This window comes from Peromyscus californicus, unplaced genomic scaffold (genome assembly GCF_007827085.1).
Source record: "Peromyscus californicus insignis strain IS unplaced genomic scaffold, ASM782708v3 Scaffold_4__1_contigs__length_199733344, whole genome shotgun sequence".
In the NCBI taxonomy this organism is placed as follows: domain Eukaryota; kingdom Metazoa; phylum Chordata; class Mammalia; order Rodentia; family Cricetidae; genus Peromyscus; species Peromyscus californicus.
The window spans coordinates 11797721-11815606 of NW_026294562.1; the positions used below are offsets into that span (position 1 = coordinate 11797721).

At 38.8% G+C, this 17886-nt stretch overlaps 1 protein-coding gene across 6 annotated transcripts in view; it reads left to right on the forward strand.

Moving 5' to 3' along the window:
- Nucleotides 1-17886, forward strand: part of Sorcs1 (sortilin related VPS10 domain containing receptor 1) — a 555377-nt gene that overhangs the window by 452712 nt on the left and 84779 nt on the right. For all 6 annotated transcript variants that reach the window (XM_052714730.1, XM_052714729.1, XM_052714725.1 and 3 more), the window contains exons 15-17: nt 874-991; nt 2461-2591; nt 5777-5890. In XM_052714730.1, the coding sequence (XP_052570690.1) occupies nt 874-991; nt 2461-2591; nt 5777-5890 (363 nt within the window). The remainder of the gene's footprint in view (nt 1-873; nt 992-2460; nt 2592-5776; nt 5891-17886) is intronic.

The window sequence follows — 17886 nt, forward strand, 5'->3', positions numbered from 1 at the left end:
CTTGGACTTTGAATTTGATATATGAAACTGTGATATTTCCTGCTCTTAGAAAATTGGCCATGGAAAACCTGGAAAGATAGATAATTCCAAAATAATTTAACCAGAAATCAGTAAAAATGTCAAACTCAAAGTGAAAAAATGATATACATTTAAGCCTCCTCACTTTTAACGTTGAGCAAAGACAAGAAAAATCTATTATGCTCAGTAGCCACACTTTCACTTTTGTACATGGCAAACACAGCTAGACTAGAAGTTTATTGAGTAGCTGACTTTTATTCAATCTTTAGGTTTTCAAAATATTGTTTTGCACACAGAAAAGGTCTGAAAGGCTACTTTGTAGCCTTTGTCTACATTATGTCTAGTGATTAAATCCTATACTAACTGAATCCCTGCATGAGATCAGGATTTATAAGGTAAGAGTGGTTGTAATTACTTGGTCCTATTGTCCACTTTCTGTAGGGCTTGATGAGAATGTAAAAGAATATGAAAGCCATCGGACCAGATATATTAACAAAAGAATCTAGAAGTTTATGTTGGACCACCTAAAATACAATATTTGTGGTTGTTTCTTCAGTCACTTTCTAAACCATTCTTGTGGCTTAGAATCAAATATTTTGGGATCTGGCTTTGCTAGCTGCTAGTGATATGACTGTCATGTCTGCATTGAGAAAAATCTTTGAGCCCCAATTTATCCATGTGCAAAGTGAAGTCAGTGATTGTCTCCTCTTCATAAATGTGCTCGACAGGAGATGTGATCCATGTAATGTGGCTAGCAGTACACCAACTTCACAGCAGACAATTTAATACAAACTTTTGTTATACTGTTGTTGTCTTTATGGTTGTGACCCTTATTTATCACTGTAAACCCTGTAGAGTATTTGGACACTTCAGCCACCGCTCCGAATGGCAGCTGGTCAAAGTGGATTACAAGTCCATTTTTGATAGACGCTGTGCTGAAGAAGACTACAGACCCTGGCAGTTACACAGCCAGGTAAGAAAGAGATGAGCCTGAACCCTGGGAAGGAAGCAGGGAAGGTGTGGAAAAACAACTACTCTTTACGGCTTAGGAATTGGAATTCTCAAGTCCACAATGTCCATTTTATTCTTCCATGTTTTATGTCTCACAGAATAATCTAACTCAACATTTATATCCTGTTGTGAAGTTGCTTCTGTTTTTTTATGCTAAGATATAATGATATAAAAATTCAAATGTGCTTAGCTTAGATTTACACCTCAAAATGAAATATCAACTCAGCACTGAGATGCAAACATAATTTGTCTGAGCATATCATAGGGCTGCATAATAGACGCAGAATGAGGGACGGCTCCTCAGTTTCAGTGAGCAATGCAGACAGAGCTAAGGCATAAAATAGTCAACCAATGCTGGGTGAGTGATGCCAAAGAAGTCCTTCCACATCTCTGTGATTCCTTAGGGGTATATAGTGGCTCTTGCCTCCTCCAAGCTACTCACAGCATAAGAATGTGAAATTGCTGCTAGGAAACTGTCCTATATCATCCCTCTCAGTTATTCATCTCAGATCAAAATCCTTGGATGAGAGTTTCTCTTTTTGATTTCCCAAGATAGACATCAATCTGCAGGCTATTCAAAGGATATGGTAGAAATACCTGCTAAGAAGTCGTGCCAATATTCAGGAAGTGAAACACCTTATACTCCATACACTGAGTAATGTATTTACTCATGATGTGAAATGGAGTCAGTTAAAGTAAGTTACCTCAGTAAGGACCGAGGATAATACATTTTAAAAATTCTGCCTGGATTTTTCAGAAACACAAAGGTGCTGTATTTGATAGTGGGTGTAGCATTAGCAAGGAGCACACACTCTATTTAGAGGCAAACCAATGGAATTTTCACTCAATTGCTGCTGTTTTTCTCTTTGGAATGCATACACATTGTGATACTTCCAGCTTTTATTTGTTTATTGGAAGAAGACTGAACTTGGCTTTCTTACTTGTCTGGTAGATGGTCATACAATTAGTGATATAAAGTTATGGAGAAAAAATAACAAATTGAGATAAAATGGGTATTTATATTTCTTAACAATGTTTTTTTCATGGGCTCATAAATGACCAAATATATAAGTATTTTGTTATAGGAAAACTGAACTTAATCATTACAGGTTAGCAGTCAATTTATTAGTTATAGGCTACCTTACATTCTCATGTACCCTTCATTGTACTAAGCCTAACACTTTGCAAAAAAAAGTTTACTGAATATATAAGATATCATGTCTATCATTAGAAAAATCTGCATTGATTATTGGAGCTGCCTTTGTGTTCATACTTCATAATAGACATCAAAAGGAAAATACCAATATCAGAAATTGGATTTCAAAACATCTTTTTTATATTAAAGTTTGTGAATATCTCCCCAAACCACATTGTTATGCAATAGGAGAAGTCTATGTGCTCCAATTTTGCGTCATATTTCTCTCCTTACAGGGTGAAGCATGCATCATGGGAGCCAAAAGGATATATAAGAAGCGAAAATCTGAGCGAAAGTGTATGCAAGGAAAATATGCAGGAGCGATGGAGTCTGAGCCTTGTGTTTGTACAGAGGCAGATTTTGACTGGTGAGCTTCCATAGCTATTTCAGAAAGCTGTTCAGTAGTATGACATCCGTGAAGCCTAATAAAAGCTCAGATTTGAGAAAGTGATAATATACCTAGGGTTAAGTGGTAGATCTCATGTTTTTTATAAAATTCTTTCTTGGCAGCATCATGGTATTTATTAGTTATGTGGTTGTATCTTTTAAAAACCCAGCAGTTTCGTCTTTGGATTTTAAGAGGCCTTACAAGATGGTTGGCAATTATCTTCATATTGATGATATGTTCTCAGAAAGAAAAAGGAGAGGTCAGCTCTTTCTCAAGCTGCTTTAGATAGCTACGTGGGAAATAGTGATTGGAGTTCTCAGGAGCAAATACATTTATGTGCTACATAAAATCTTCCTAGAATCTAGCATCCTTGGTAGGCATAATAACTTCAAAAGATATAAATTCTCTGTCCCTGAAAGTTTTCAATCTGTGGTGGTCAACTAATGCCAGCTTATGAGAGCTTAAGAGAGTGACATTTATAAACTCAGCGCAAGAGTGGACTCGATTTGACCCTGTAATCTGAGTGGTTATAGAGCTAAATTTAGACTGGAGAAGCAGAGAGACTCTGGAAGGTATCAACTAAAGAGAACTGTAGCGTTCTTCCCAGACATTAGCTAAGCACAAATCTATATTGTAGAGCCAACAATGCTCTTGACTTATTCTTAGTCAGTGTTTAATGTTCAGGTGAAATTGAAAAATTATTGATGAAGACTAATAATTACATTTTCTGTTGCTCTTTCCCTCTTACATTTTCTTATCTATCACAGAATATATACTAGAAGAAGCAATATATATTTATATAAATGCTAAACACTCAAAACTTGAACCATATATAAATTATTCATTCTTATCATTTTTTTAGTTGTGTACCTATAACAGCTCATTTATGTATAGTCATCAAAATATGAGTGAGACAGTGTCTACACATGTATCTTACATCACAGAAAAGTTAGTTTTCTCTAATGGTAGACCACTAGAAATGTTCCCTGAATTAGTGTTGCTGAGAAAGTCTGCCAGTTGTTAAACCAATAACCCACCATTGCTTTCTCTTTTGGTGAACAAGGAAAACCAAGAAACAGCACTGTAGCTCTTTGCACTTAGCCCAAGGGCATCAGAGCTCATCAACAGTGGAACTCATGGGAGTTCTAGAGGGGTTTCCCCAATCTGGACTTCTGTCAATGCTCCATAACTGCAACAGCAAAAGTTCTTTATCTCTGCCCTGCCCTTGGGACTGACACTCAGGAAGATACTCACAAGAATACCTACCATCACATCCATCTTTCTGAAGCCTAGCCAGTTCTTGATCATCTATTATATTGAAGGAGAATTTGCAAAGGAAGTCAGCATAGTACATCACTGGAAGAGCTCTGGCACTGTGAAGTAGCCATTCTTCAAAAAGAGCAAAAATTGCCGGGCGGTGGTGGCGCACGCCTTTAATCCCAGCACTCGGGAGGCAGAGCCAGGCGGATCTCTGTGAGTTCGAGGCCAGCCTGGGCTACCAAGTGGGTCCCAGGAAAGGCGCAAAGCTACACAGAGAAACCCTGTCTCGAAAAACCAAAAAAAAAAAAAAAAAAAAAAAAAAAGAGCAAAAATTACTTCTGATGAAAAATCTAGGCAGGGCAGTGGTGGCACACACCTTTAATACTTTAATACCAGCAATTGGGAGGCAGAGGCAGGTGGATCTCTGTAAGTTTGAGGCCAATCTGGTCTACAGAGTGAGTTCCAGGATGGCCAGGGCTGTTACACAGAGAAACCCTTTCTCAAACAACGAGAAAGGGAGAATGTGGAGCAAGATACCCCAAATATCCTGCTTTTTTCATGAAAACATTTTCTGCTTTGAATTTTTTCTTACAATATTTCAAAATAAGCCAATATTTTGGTTTTGTTCAAGGTCAAAAGAACACAAGGTAAGGAAATTAACCAGGCTTCCCTCCTTGACTAACCCCCATGTCCATCTTGTTCAGATCCTTGAATTCAATGGTTACTGGAGTCTGTTACCAATTCCTCAGGCTGAACGGTGCTCTAAAGAATAGAACATGAGTCTTACATAGTACTACTGTAAGGTTTACTGCTCAAATGGAAGTTTTGTGACTGCATGGTGTCTGAAAATATTTTGGAAGGCTCACCATGCCCTTGTTGGGCTTCTGTTAGTAGCTGGATTTTCTACAAATCTTATCTGACAGTAATCTAATGAAAGATACTGTCATTGGATGCTCCTTGTCATTCTCCAGCTTTTGTAAGATATTTCCCTGGAGGGAACACTGGGTGTTCTAGAAGAGGCTCTTCTGTAGTCTTCTTATTCATGCTGTGTTGAACCAGGCCCTAATCCAGAGGGTCTGTACAGAATTCTCAGTTCCAGCTGCCTAATGACAGGCCCCTGAGGCTAAGCCCATTTCTCCCTCCATGCACACCATGTGCCAGTATCTCACCTCGATTACAAAGATGGGCCAATTCATATTAATGCTTGCCCATTGCTGCCTGTGATTTGTCTGCATGTGGAGGTACAATTTGTTGTCCTTTTCTATGCCCAGTTTCATCTTCCAGATGCCAAGAATATTAGAAGCCCTTGGAAACAAGAATGAATAGAGGCTGAGAGAAAATTCTTTTGAGCATTTTTAATACAGAAGCAAGATTTTAGGCAGTTAGTACCAACTGGCACTGCTAACTGTGGAGGACAAAACTTTTCCTTGGGGAAGTGCTTGAGATATTCCTGAAGGGCATTTTCTTTTTGGCTGTAACTCTGAAGCATATGGCTTGTACACAGAGAAACCTGGCTGTGCTCTGCTTGTTACAACCAGATGTTTTGGAAGAACATCCCAAAGACATCACTGGTAATGGGGACTGTGCCACATGTGGCTGTGTTAACCTCTACAATGATGTTTTCAAGCTTCCGACACTGTCAGGTTCCTAATTACTGGTCCTAATTACATGAGAACTAATCATTCCTATATCTTAAACGCATTTAAGTGGGAATATTGGTTCTATGAATTTTTTTCTTGAGTAATGGATAAAGTCTAGGAAAAAATGTTTAGTTTTTAGACAACATTGGTTTAGGAAATGCTCATTTTATTGAGTGATTAGAAGTTGGTTATGGTCTAAAATGAAATAGTTCTGAGTAAGTTTGCCTCTGACAAAAAGTTTTATCTTGGGTATTTCCCTAACAGTGACTATGGCTATGAGAGACATAGTAATGGGCAATGCCTACCAGCTTTTTGGTTCAACCCATCCTCACTGTCAAAAGACTGCAGCGTGGGACAGAGCTACCTCAACAGCACTGGGTGAGTTTCTGTGGTAGTAGCCTTCAGGGGCCAACTTCTTATGTTAATGAGCAAGTAATATACCACATATTTCCTTCTAATCAAAGATCAGACTTGTTTTCCCATAACACAATACATTTCTTGATAGAATGTTGTTTCTTGTCACTGTATTGCTGCCATTAAATGTTTAGTGTGCATGTATCTGTGTGTTTGTGTGACATGTATGTTTGTAGGTGCAGGTGATAGGGATACATGCTTTTGGAGGCCAGGAGTTGAACTCATGTGTCTTCCTCAATTGCTTCTCACTGAATTTTTTGAAAGAGTATGTCTCACTGAATATAGAACTCACCAAGTCAGCTACACTGGTTGGCAAATGAGATTCAGGGATTTGTCTGCCTCCACCCTAGCATAGCTGGGCTTAAAGAGATGTGTCGCCATGCTTACCTTTTCACATATGTGCTGGGAATTTGAACTCTGGTATTTCCTCATGCTTGTGTAGCATGCTATTTAAGCTTTTTGGTTCACATATTTAATTTCAAAAGAAATATGCAGATATGTTTTCTATATTTGCAAATCCAGTTTAGTTCATCACCTCAATCTTGGTCCCATTTCCCATGCAGCTGTGATCTGTATATTATGTAGGATTCCAAACACTTCTTTGCATTTTTCCGTGATTAATTGCTTCAAAAAATACATAAAACCAACTTGGAATGTTGTTGTCTTATGATTTGCTATTAGGTATGGTGTTCTTTAATTTTCCTTTTTCATTTAAAAGTGTATCTTAAGCATCTTTCCAAATCTGAATAGATTAGGATGCTTTCATCCCTTTTTTATTATATCCTACTAAATACTAATGGATTATTTAATTATCTTTTTTCATGAACATTTGGGCTATTCTGTTTTTTGTTTTTGTTTTTGTTTTTCCTGCCACTATAAACAAAGTTACAATTAACAGTCTCTACCACATTCCTTATTATTCAAAACACTCCAAGATAATTAAGGTTTCTTTGTTAATTGGAAGTATTTCTTCTGACTTGTAGAGCAAATTATACTCAGCCAATTGGTTTCTTCTTAGGCTCACGTAAATGGCACTGCCCTGTTTCTCTCACAAAGATGAAAAAGTAGGTCCTGCTCACATGCTGCCCAGGAGTCCCACAGACAGAGATTCGTGGCAATCTACTATCATCCTCTTGAAAATTCAATGTCAGTGAATTCTGCCAAGGCAAACTGCAAGGAAGGGGAATTATGATTCTTTTCCAAGTTGAACAGTTGAGAAAGGTCAATTCAGATTAAATAAATAATAAGACTGACCCTGGTGGCAAGATCCACATGAGTTATTTTCTGGAGGATAATGTCACACCGTTGTTTGGAAGCATTTTAGAATTAAGTAACCAAGTTGACACTAACTCCTTCCAATACCACCTTCAACACCTCTCCTCAGGCCTAGTCAGTGTGCAGCCTGGAATAGCAGGATGAAATGCAGAAGACTCCAGACCGTAAGATTAGCCTGACAGAGCAGGCTGACCTACCTGTTTCTTCCTAGATAATTAATGGCTTCACCCTTTGTCTGACTGCAGAGCATAGAGTGCAGACATACACTCGGAACATGAGCTTAGTGAGGTCTTCTAGTTAAAGGTTAATCACAGCTAAGGCTAATGAGCAAATCTCTGAACACCCTACCTCTGAGAACACACTCAGAAGCATGAAGTGAAGTCTGCGCTCCTTATTTATTTATTTGTTTGTTTATTTGTTTATTTGTTTGTTTATTTATTTGTAAATGGTTTTCTATATAAATAGTCAGTCTGCTTTTAGAATAAGCTCTTTAGTCTGTGTACAGAACAATGTTCCAAGGTTCACTCAATTCACCAGGATGGAAAATTTCAGCATAGTATATTATTAGGCCCACTAAAAATGTTATTTTGAGGAGATACCAACTTTTTAAAAAAAAAATCAACTTGACTGTATAGAGGTGACTGGCTTTACATTTTTTTAAAGCTGATAGCCAGGATATAGAAGAGATGGTTGTAATGTGAAGTAAATAAGTGAAACTGAACCTAGGTGTCCTCCATCTTTGTGGTTTGGTCCAGTGATGTCAGGATTTCTAATGTCCACACGTGGAGCAGCCCATCAGCAATTCTCGGCTGTGTTTCCCACTGTTGTCTCCCTGTATCTTTCTTCTTTTGATCTTACAACTTTCACACATTATCATTGCCAGAATTCAAGCAATGAGGCTGAAACAGGCTCTTTGCCTGAAATGCACTGAGAGTTAAATATGATCAAGAGGTTTGATTTAGTTCAAAGGAGGGGTGTCTTGCTATTTGTGATCTTTAGCATACAAAAGGTTTGTTTTTGTGTGCCGAGATTTCTTAACCCATGGGAATTGCCTTTTTATGTTGTGATTAAATGCAGTTCTGTACAGAGAATATGTAGCCTAAAGCCCTGGAGACAGTCATTACAAAATACAAATCACACCTATAGCTACCAGTTAATCATTTCTCTAGACTAGGGGATTAAAACAGGAAGAAAAAAACTTTTATTTATTGTGAATGTTTAGTCTAGACATGCATGATCCTTAATGGCCACTATAGTGTTTGTGTCAGTGACATATTTAGTCTACATTGCAGTTTCTCATCTGCTAAACCAGAAATAGGGATCTCCAAAGGCCAATAAAGTCATGTGATTAGGAAGTAATGTGCCACCACACTGTCATAAAGTCACCTGATTAGGACATGATGTACCACTCACAGTAAACCAGAAGTGGCACCACACAGAGCAGATAACTAGCTTGCTTGATTATTGAAAAGGTTCTTTTGTCTCAAATAAAATGAAATCCACACTCATCGGTTTCTTTTACGTAAATAATCAGATAGCCCTAAAGCCTCCTCTGACCTTTTTTATTTTCCCTCCAGCAAAGTTTCTATGTGTTTCACATTGTGAATGCACAAGCTTATTTGGTTATAAATGTTGTGTTTATACTCTTTGGAACCAGGAAGTATATTGAAAATTTAAGTTGCTAAATTTACTAAGGCATTGCTTATTTCATGTTACAGTGGAGATGGGATTGTTTTTTTCTAAGCTAGGCAACTTTCTTAAGGGACAGATTTCTTCTTGATATTAAGTTGGAGATATTTCAAACTGTGTTCAAAATAATGTGTATAGAAATCTCTATCTATGGAGCTTTCTTTTATAGGAGCCATTAATCCCTCATGGAATAATATTCAAACACTGTTGCTCATGGTTAGTTGCTTAATGTATAATAGGGTTGTTTACTCAAGAGAATAACTTAAAAATAATGTAAGTGAAGTATCTATATAAAAAATATTTAGTAGGTCCATAAATAAAACACCACATATACATTCAAGTAAAAGAATCACTTTCATATCATTATAGTATACTGAGATATTTTTAAAGTATTGTGTTTATAAATATAATCCTCTCTCCACCAGCCATAGACACAGATCTTGGGTAATGTGCTATTCCCATGAAATTTCTATTTCTAGTCTAATTGTGGGGAAATTCCGGGTATCCCAACTGACTATTCCAGGTGACCTGTGGGGATCCTGATGTTCTGTCTGATCTACACTCTGTAAGATTTGCCAGTGTACATCAAGGAGAATAATTAGCCTTAAAAGTAGTGCATGCATTGAAAGTCCATGGAAAGGAAATCACTTGCATTATTTATAGAATAATCCCTGCAGGAGCCTGTGTAGCTGTTTCCTAGCCAAGACTCCTGTAGACTCACAGTGGATACAAAATAATTGTTACATGCTATGAAGTTGTCTCTTGAATGAAGTGTTCCATCTTTTCATGGGATGGTATAGTAGTTGGGAAATGGATAAGAGGCATGTTACCATTATGGAGACCCACTTTTTCATGTGACTGCTCCTATCCACACCAATAACCCTAGAATAGCAGATTCCCTTATAACACTGTGGCTTTGCTACTTCATTGTGTGACCTTGGGCAACTCCATAATCTGTCTCTCCTTTCCCTGTTATGAAAAAAAGGTACCATAGCAGATATTTTGAGATGCTTTCATCACTGGCATTTCATTAACTGGTTGAGATGATTCAAAAGTAAAATTTGGTCTGTTTATGCTCAAGAGGAAGGAAAACATTATCAGAGTTAGTTGGACAAATTGACTCAGATGGTGGATTTGGGGAGTCCCACTCAAGACTATTTCCAGAAAGTCATTTAGTTAAGTGTGTCCATAAAAACTCTTTCATCAAACCTTTCTTCAAAATTAAGCTGAATTCTATTTACTTTCCGAATTGAGCTGTGCTTCTATACTATTTAATACAAATGAAACTAACTGTCCACCTAGACCTGACTATGGATCATATCAAGCCCTCAATTCCTATGTCTGAATGCTTGGTTTAAAGGAAAAGTCCTGGGAGTTATTGCATTGAAAAACAAACAAACAAACAAAAACATGAAAAAATAAGCCTCTGTCAGTCACAGAAATCCATTCTTTCTAAATAGAGATGCCATGGCTGCCATGTATGATTATTATTAACTTGTGGACACATTTTTGCTACTAGTAAAGCCTTGTCACATTACATCCTAATTAAAGCATAAATGCCCATTTTTGGTTGCATATGCATATTGAAAATAGCTGCCAAAAATTTCTGCCTCCTTGGGTACCAGGTACATTCCATCCTCACAGAGAAAGAAACCGTCTGTGTCCTCACCACACTGCCTTCCTTTAGTCTCTCTAGATGTGAGGATGAAATAAACAGCTTCAGTCATGCTTACCAAGCCATGCTACTGTAGCTGCAGCTCCCTGATGCCAATGATCTGTGATTATATAGATCCTTTCATTTACAGTCATGAACATGTACACATTGCTGTTTTCTCATTGTATACCTACCCGCCTAAAGTCTGGGAATATTTCAAGCCTGTGTCATAGACTCCACTCAGCACTAGCCTTCATCCCCTCTCCCTAAGGCTTGCTCTTTTCCCTGCTGCAATAAGTCTAGAGTCACCCTTCAAGGAAAGGCACAACGTGCATTCTAGTCATTGGAACTGCTTTATTTTTGTACTGCATTGTAGCCATCATTGTTCAGTGGCAGTATAGCCCACCTGGGGGGACAACAAGACCTAGAGCTGTACTTTTACCTTGGTCCTTACATGAGATAAATACTTCGAGTGAAAAGAAGTGAGTTCGCAGAAAAACATGACGTCGGAGCTGAAGTTGAAAGGATGAGTCACTTAATGACAGGAGGACAGAGCATCCTGCTCAGAATGAATGACAGGGGATAGAACATCCTGCTCAGAGTGATCAACACAGGTAAAAGGAATCAGGTAGCATTCTCACTGCCTAGCATAGGAAGTCCTCTGCAACATAAAGAGCTGAAGCAAGGAAAACCAAGGAGAGGTCAGGTTATGGACCTTTATTTTGAACCTCAAAAAATTTTTTTAAACAATCCTGCATAGGCCCCAGGTTTCAAACAGCCAACTCATGCAATGAGCACAAGATCTGGTCCCACTGCCTGGATGCCTCCCAAACAGATCAAGCCAATCAACTGTCTCACCCATTCGGAGGGCCTGATCCAGTGGGGACCCCTCAGCCATTGGTTCATAGTTCATGTGTTTCCATTCATTTGGCTATTTGTCCCTGTGCTTTATCCAACCTTGGTCTCAACAATTCTCGCTCATATAAACCCTCCTCATTCTCGTTAATTGGACTCCCAGAGATCCACCCAGGGCCTAGTCATGGGTCTCTGCATCCAGATCCCTCAGTAGTTGGATGAGGTTTCTAGCACAACAATTAGGGTGTTTGGCCATCCCATCACCAGAGTAGGTCAGTTCGGGCTGTCTCTCGACCATTGCCGGCAGTCTGTTGTGTGGGTATCTTTGTGGATTTCTGTGGGCCTCTCTAGCACTTTGCTTCTTCCTGTTCTCATGTGGTCTTCATTTACCATGGTCTCCTATTCCTTGTTCTCCCTCTCTGTTGTTGATCCAGCTGGGATCTCCCGCTCCCCCAAGCTGGGGCCTATGCAGGATTGTTTGGCTCGGCCTGGGAGGAGGGGACTAGACCTACCTGGACTGAGTCTACCAGGTTGACCTCAGTCTGTGGGGAAGGCTTTGCCCTGGAGGAGATGGGAATGGGGGGGGGGGAAGGTGAGGGGGACGGGAGGGGGGGAACAAGGGAATCCGTGGCTGATATGTAGAACTGAATTGTATTGCAAAATAAATTAAAAAAAAAAAAAGAAAAAAAAATTTTTTAATGTGAATATCTTGAATAGAAATTTTGATTGATTTTATGAAATTATAGACATGATTGGATTTGATCTTAAGATGGTCTTTACAATAAGGACTTACATTTTAAAAAAGAATAACTAATATTTAATAATATATAAAACCTTTTACTAACTTTTGATATTTTGATATTTGATAATTTCTAAAACAATATTGCTATAGTGTGTGTGTGTGTGTGTGTGTGTGCGCACGCGCGTCTGTAGGTGTGTGTGTATGTTATATTCACATGAGTGTGAAGTGTGTCTACTTATGCAAATGCATGCGGAGGCCAGAGCAAGACACTGAGCATCTTCCTTCTGTTTTCTCTCTCCTCTATTACTTTGAGACAGGGTCTACACTGAACTAGAATCACTTCATTACAGCTAATCTGTCTCTACTGAGCTTTCAGACCCAGCTGTCTGTGAGCCCCTGTCAGTGGGGTTGCAGACTGAGTAGGACAACCCATGCCTGTTTTTTGCATGGGTGCTTAAGATTCTAACTCAAGTCCTCATGCTTATAGAAAATACTGTGCCCACTGAGCCATCCAGCCTGCCTCTGTGCTAAGAATGTTTAAAGTACACCTTCTTAGTTATTTCATTCTTTCAGAAATTTACCAAAATATTCTGCAATTGTCCGTCCCTATGTCATAGGAAAAAGTGCTAAAGATTTAGAGAGGTTAAATAAATTTTTCATGTTTATGTTCTTGAGAGCTTTCATTTTAAATGCAGCAATTTGATTTTAAAACACTAGTCTTAGCCTCTGCAAGTTAAAATCACCAGGGAAAGTTAAAATTAAAACAAACAGCTGTCTAAAGTTTTCAGATTAGAATTTCCTATGGACAACTTATGGACATTCATAAATTATAAAATTTTCCCCAAATAATTCAAAGATATACAGAAATGGTATTACTGCATTGTGTGATACTAAACGGAAAATTGTGTTATCATGATTACTTAAAGCATAAATCACAATTTACCTAAATATAGAAACAAGCTAAATACTCATCAGTAGATGAGTTAATAAACAAATTGTGAGCTACATGAAAACTATCAATTCATCAAGAGACTGAACCCCTACCATTTTCAACAGACTGGAGTCTGAGTACATTATGCCAAGTGAAACAATTCGGGAACAGAAACACAAATGCTATATGATCTCCTTCACATGTGACATCTTAAGACCTTGATCTCATGGCAGCTGAGAGCAAAAAGTTAATTACCAGAGGCTGTGAGAACAGAGAAGGATAGTTAAAATGCAAATGTTAATCAAAGCACCCAAAGTTTTAAATAGTTTGAAGAAATAAGTTGTCGTGATCCATTGCACTGCATGTTGACCATAGTTAGTGATTACATATTACATATTTAAAATATTCTTGAAACTAGTTTTTCATTGATTAATTTTGTCCTTAAACGGTCCCATACACATATACATTTTATATATTACTCTCTCCTTCCACCCTCCCTTACCTCTATCAAAACCTTACCAATCTTCCTTCACCATCTCCATCAATCCCCTTCTCAAATCCATGAGTTTTGGGTTTTATTTGTGACCCATTTAGTTTAACCAGGATTATCTATCTGACTGGCCACTGGATTAGAACTATCCATTAGAGTTATGTATTATTATTATTGTTATTGTTATTGTTATTGTTATTGTTATTGTTATTATCTATCTATAGAGTCAGTAGGTATTCATTGCAAAGCAATGGTGCCCTCTTTTCCTGAATCTATCAGACATAATTAGAGCTAGGGTCTTCAATGCCCCTCTTCCATCCATACCCAAGTGTTGAAGGGACACAGTACAGACACTGGAAGCTAATGTGAGTTAGTGATTTAGGTGGATTTATTTTGCATGAAGATAGCATTTTGAAGTCCTGTCCATCTTCTAGCTCTTACATTCCTTCACTCTTCTACACTGTTCTATGAGATTTACTGGGATATCACAAAGGTCTACTTTAGAGTCAAGCACTCATTTGCCACTTATTCCTAGCACCTAGTACATCCATGAATCTGTCTCACAATCACTTGAGTTCAATGGGGAAAGGGGGGGCTTCTCTGATTAAAGGTAAGAGTAACATTTGTCAATGGATATAAACATTAAAAAGAAGATCCTCAATTTTGTCATTCTTGCTACAAAAGATTAGATATGTTGGTGAAATACTGGACTTAGCTATTATCTTGATTATCTTTCTACCATGTCTCCATGGATCAAAGCGTAATATTATAACCCATAAATATAAAGTTTTTCTATCAATTAAAAATAGATTTAAAGAATAAAGACATACTGAATCAAGATATGCTAAGATTAGGCAATAATGTCATCTTATTATATAGGCTGTAAACATCTGCAGTTCACTAACATAGCCACAAACACACAGGACAAATGTTAAATTGAAAAATCCCTTCAACTGAAGAATGGATAAATAAAATGTGGTACATATACACAATGGAGTACTACTCAGCAGAGAAAAACAATAACATCATGAGGTTTGCAGGCAAATGGATGGATCTAGAAAAAATCATCCTGAGTGAGGTAACCCAGACTCAGAAGGACAAACATGGTATGTACTCACTCATAGGAGGATACTAGATGTAAAACAAAGGATGACTAGACTGCTACTCACAACTCCAGGGAGGCTACCTAGAAAACAGGACCCTAAGAAAGACACAGGGATCACCCAATGACAGAGAAATGGATGAGATCTACATGAGCAAACTGGATGTGAGAGGGGATAATGAAGAGCAAGGATCGAGGGAAAGAGAGTTTAGGGGAGTGTGAGATATCAGCTGGATCAAGAACACAGAGGGAGAACAAGGAAAAAGAGACCATGATAAATGAAGACCCTACAGGAATAGGAAGAAGCAAGTGCTAGAGAGGTCCCCAGAAATCCACAAAGATAACTCCACAATAGACTACTAGCAATGATCGAGAGAAAGCCTGAACTGACCTACTCTGGTGATAGGATGGCCAAACACCCTGACTGTCGTGCTAGAACTCTCATCCAATGACTGATGGAAGCAGATGCAGAGAGCCATGGCCAAGCCCCAGGTGGAGCTCCAGGAGTCCAATCAGCGAGAAAGAGGAGGGATTGTATGATTGAGAATTGTTGAGACCATGATTGGAGAAAGCACAGGGACAAATAGCCAAACTAGTGGAAACACATGAACTATGAACCAATAGCTGAGGAGCCCCCAACTGAATCAGGCCCTCTGGATAAGTGAGACAGTTGATTAGCTTGGACTGTTTGGGAGGCACCCAGGCAGTGGGACCAGGACCTGTTCTCAGTGCATGAGCTGGCTATTTGGAACCTGGGGCTTATGCAGGGACACTTTGCTCAGTCTGGGAGGAGGGGACTGGACTTGCCTCAACCAAATCTACCAGGTTGAGCTTAATCCCCAGAGGAGTCCTTGCCCTGGAGGAGATGGGAATGGGGGGTGGATTGGGGGGAGGAGGGAGGGGGCAGGAGGAGGGAGGACAGGGGAATCTGTGGCTGATATGTAAAATTAAATTAAATTATAAAATTAAAAGAAAAGAAAAATTATGGACCATGGCTGCTTTTACTGTTTCTTTCCAGTTTCAGTTTCATAAAGACAATATACGGCCTTCTTCTTTTAAGACTGTCAGGTGGCATAGAAAGTAAAAATCAAGGAAAGTATGAGTACAAAGTAGAAGGTTAGGGAGGCATATCAAGATGAGAAGGAAGAGAATAGCTGGAACTGGGGTTGTTGGAGTAATAAGACACTGTCTACTGATGAGCCACAGGTAATATCAAAGGCACATTTACAGAATGTTTCCTTTTCAGTAATTGTAAAAAAGACTCCCTTGCCATTACAAAGCACTTTTCTTTGTGGCAGATTGAAGAATGCTTTACCAACTGAATGCATCCCTGTAATATTCAGACCTCAGGTCCAACATAATCATAAGTTGCCTTGTTATTATGGAGGTAGCAGCCCCATTTAATAACATATTAAATGCATTATTCATTTATGTAACTCAGACCCAGGGACAGCTGCTGAGATGAAAATAGAACCATTCTGTGATGCAAAAAGCAGGTGTGTGCTTACTTGAGAAAATTAACTCTGTATTTCTACACAATTTTCTTTTAAATTTCAGGGACAAGTCTGGTAGGGCTAATGTGATGCCATTTTCATCCAAGATATATAATGGTTTCAGAATGGATTTTAATGAGCATTAAAAAAAAAAATCGCCAATAGTCTTCTCTGTGGCAGATTCCCAGAGGGATAGATTCGTGCTTTGGATTTAAGCAGAGTCCTTTAGCTACAGGATTTGGGAAAGCCTGAGTGATGATTGGTCAGAAAAGCAGCAAACAAAAGGAGAGTTCTGTCTCTGATGATGCCAGTGATGATGAAGAGCCCAGGCTTCTATAGCTGCTTGCCAAGGCAGAGCCACAGGTGTGTTTAGATACTAAGTAATTAAAAATCCTCACCACCTTCCATTTGCACAGAGCTTTGCTGCTGAAACATGAAGACAACTATTATGCAGTTAAACACACTGAGATGTCAAAATTATCCCAGAAGACCTTGCTGATCAGTTTCTTCCCACCTTTGCTAGTACCAGAATGCTGCCATTTTCCAATACTTACACTAGAGTTTCTTTCTTCACTCCATTTTCTTCAATCTTTCTCACCTGCCCTGATTTTCTTTCTCTCTTATTTTTAATGCCAGCCTATATTAATGAACACCTAAACTGGTATTCAAAATCCTCAGACATGATAAAACACCACTCCAATGGACAGTGATCTTAATGCTAATGAAAGGATTTGGAGGTCCCCTGTTGGTCCAGATGTTAAACCCTTAGGTGTGGAACAATTAAGAGAGGATGGAATCCACTTTATCAGTGATGAGGTGTTTGAGCCAATGGTGATAACCTACTACCCTAAAGGCGTCTCAGCATTTAAACTGATACAATCATGCCAGAATGTACTCCCTGTGTAGCTGGAGTTATCTCCAGTCCTGCCAGGGCCTGCAGCCACTCAGACCCAAATAAACACACAGAGACTTATATTACTTATAAACTGTATGGCTGTGGCAGGTTTCTTGCTATGTAGTTCTTATATCTTAAATTAACCCATTTCTATTAATCTATACCTTGCCACATGGCTCATGGCTTACGGGTACTTTACATCTTACTTCTCATGGTGGCTGTGGCTGGCAGCATTTCCTGACTCAGCCTTCTACTTCCCAGAATTCTCCTCTCTCTTTGTCCTGCCTATAATTTCTGCCTGGCTACTGGCCAATCAGCACTTTATTAACCAAACAGAGCAACACATTCACAGCATATTGAGCGATAGATATCCACAGCACCCCCTGTTGTCTAGCCTTGCATATATCTGGGATACCAGGAAACTATCAAAGAGCTTACACTTCAAAGTCACAGATAGGAAGACAATCATGCAAGAGATTCTAGCATATAAATAAATCCTTAAGACTTAAGAGGTCAGAAGATCAATCTCACTCCATTTAAAGAGACAGTGTGTAGCATGAAAATTAAAAGGTTTTATTAATAAAAACAAACCTGAGGCCAGTTATTGGGATGAACACTGGAAGATCAGAGAAACAGAACAAGCCACAGCTAACCTCACCTGGCCAAATTCTCAGCTGATCTTGTTTCCTCAGACTGGAAGCCTCTGTGTCCTCATATCCAAATGAATCTCAGTTGAACTGCTGCTAGAAGCCTGAAAGCTTAACCAGCCAAATGCTTAACCAGCCAAATGCTTCTAGTTTCTGGTCCTCACGCCTTATGTACCTTTTTGCTTTC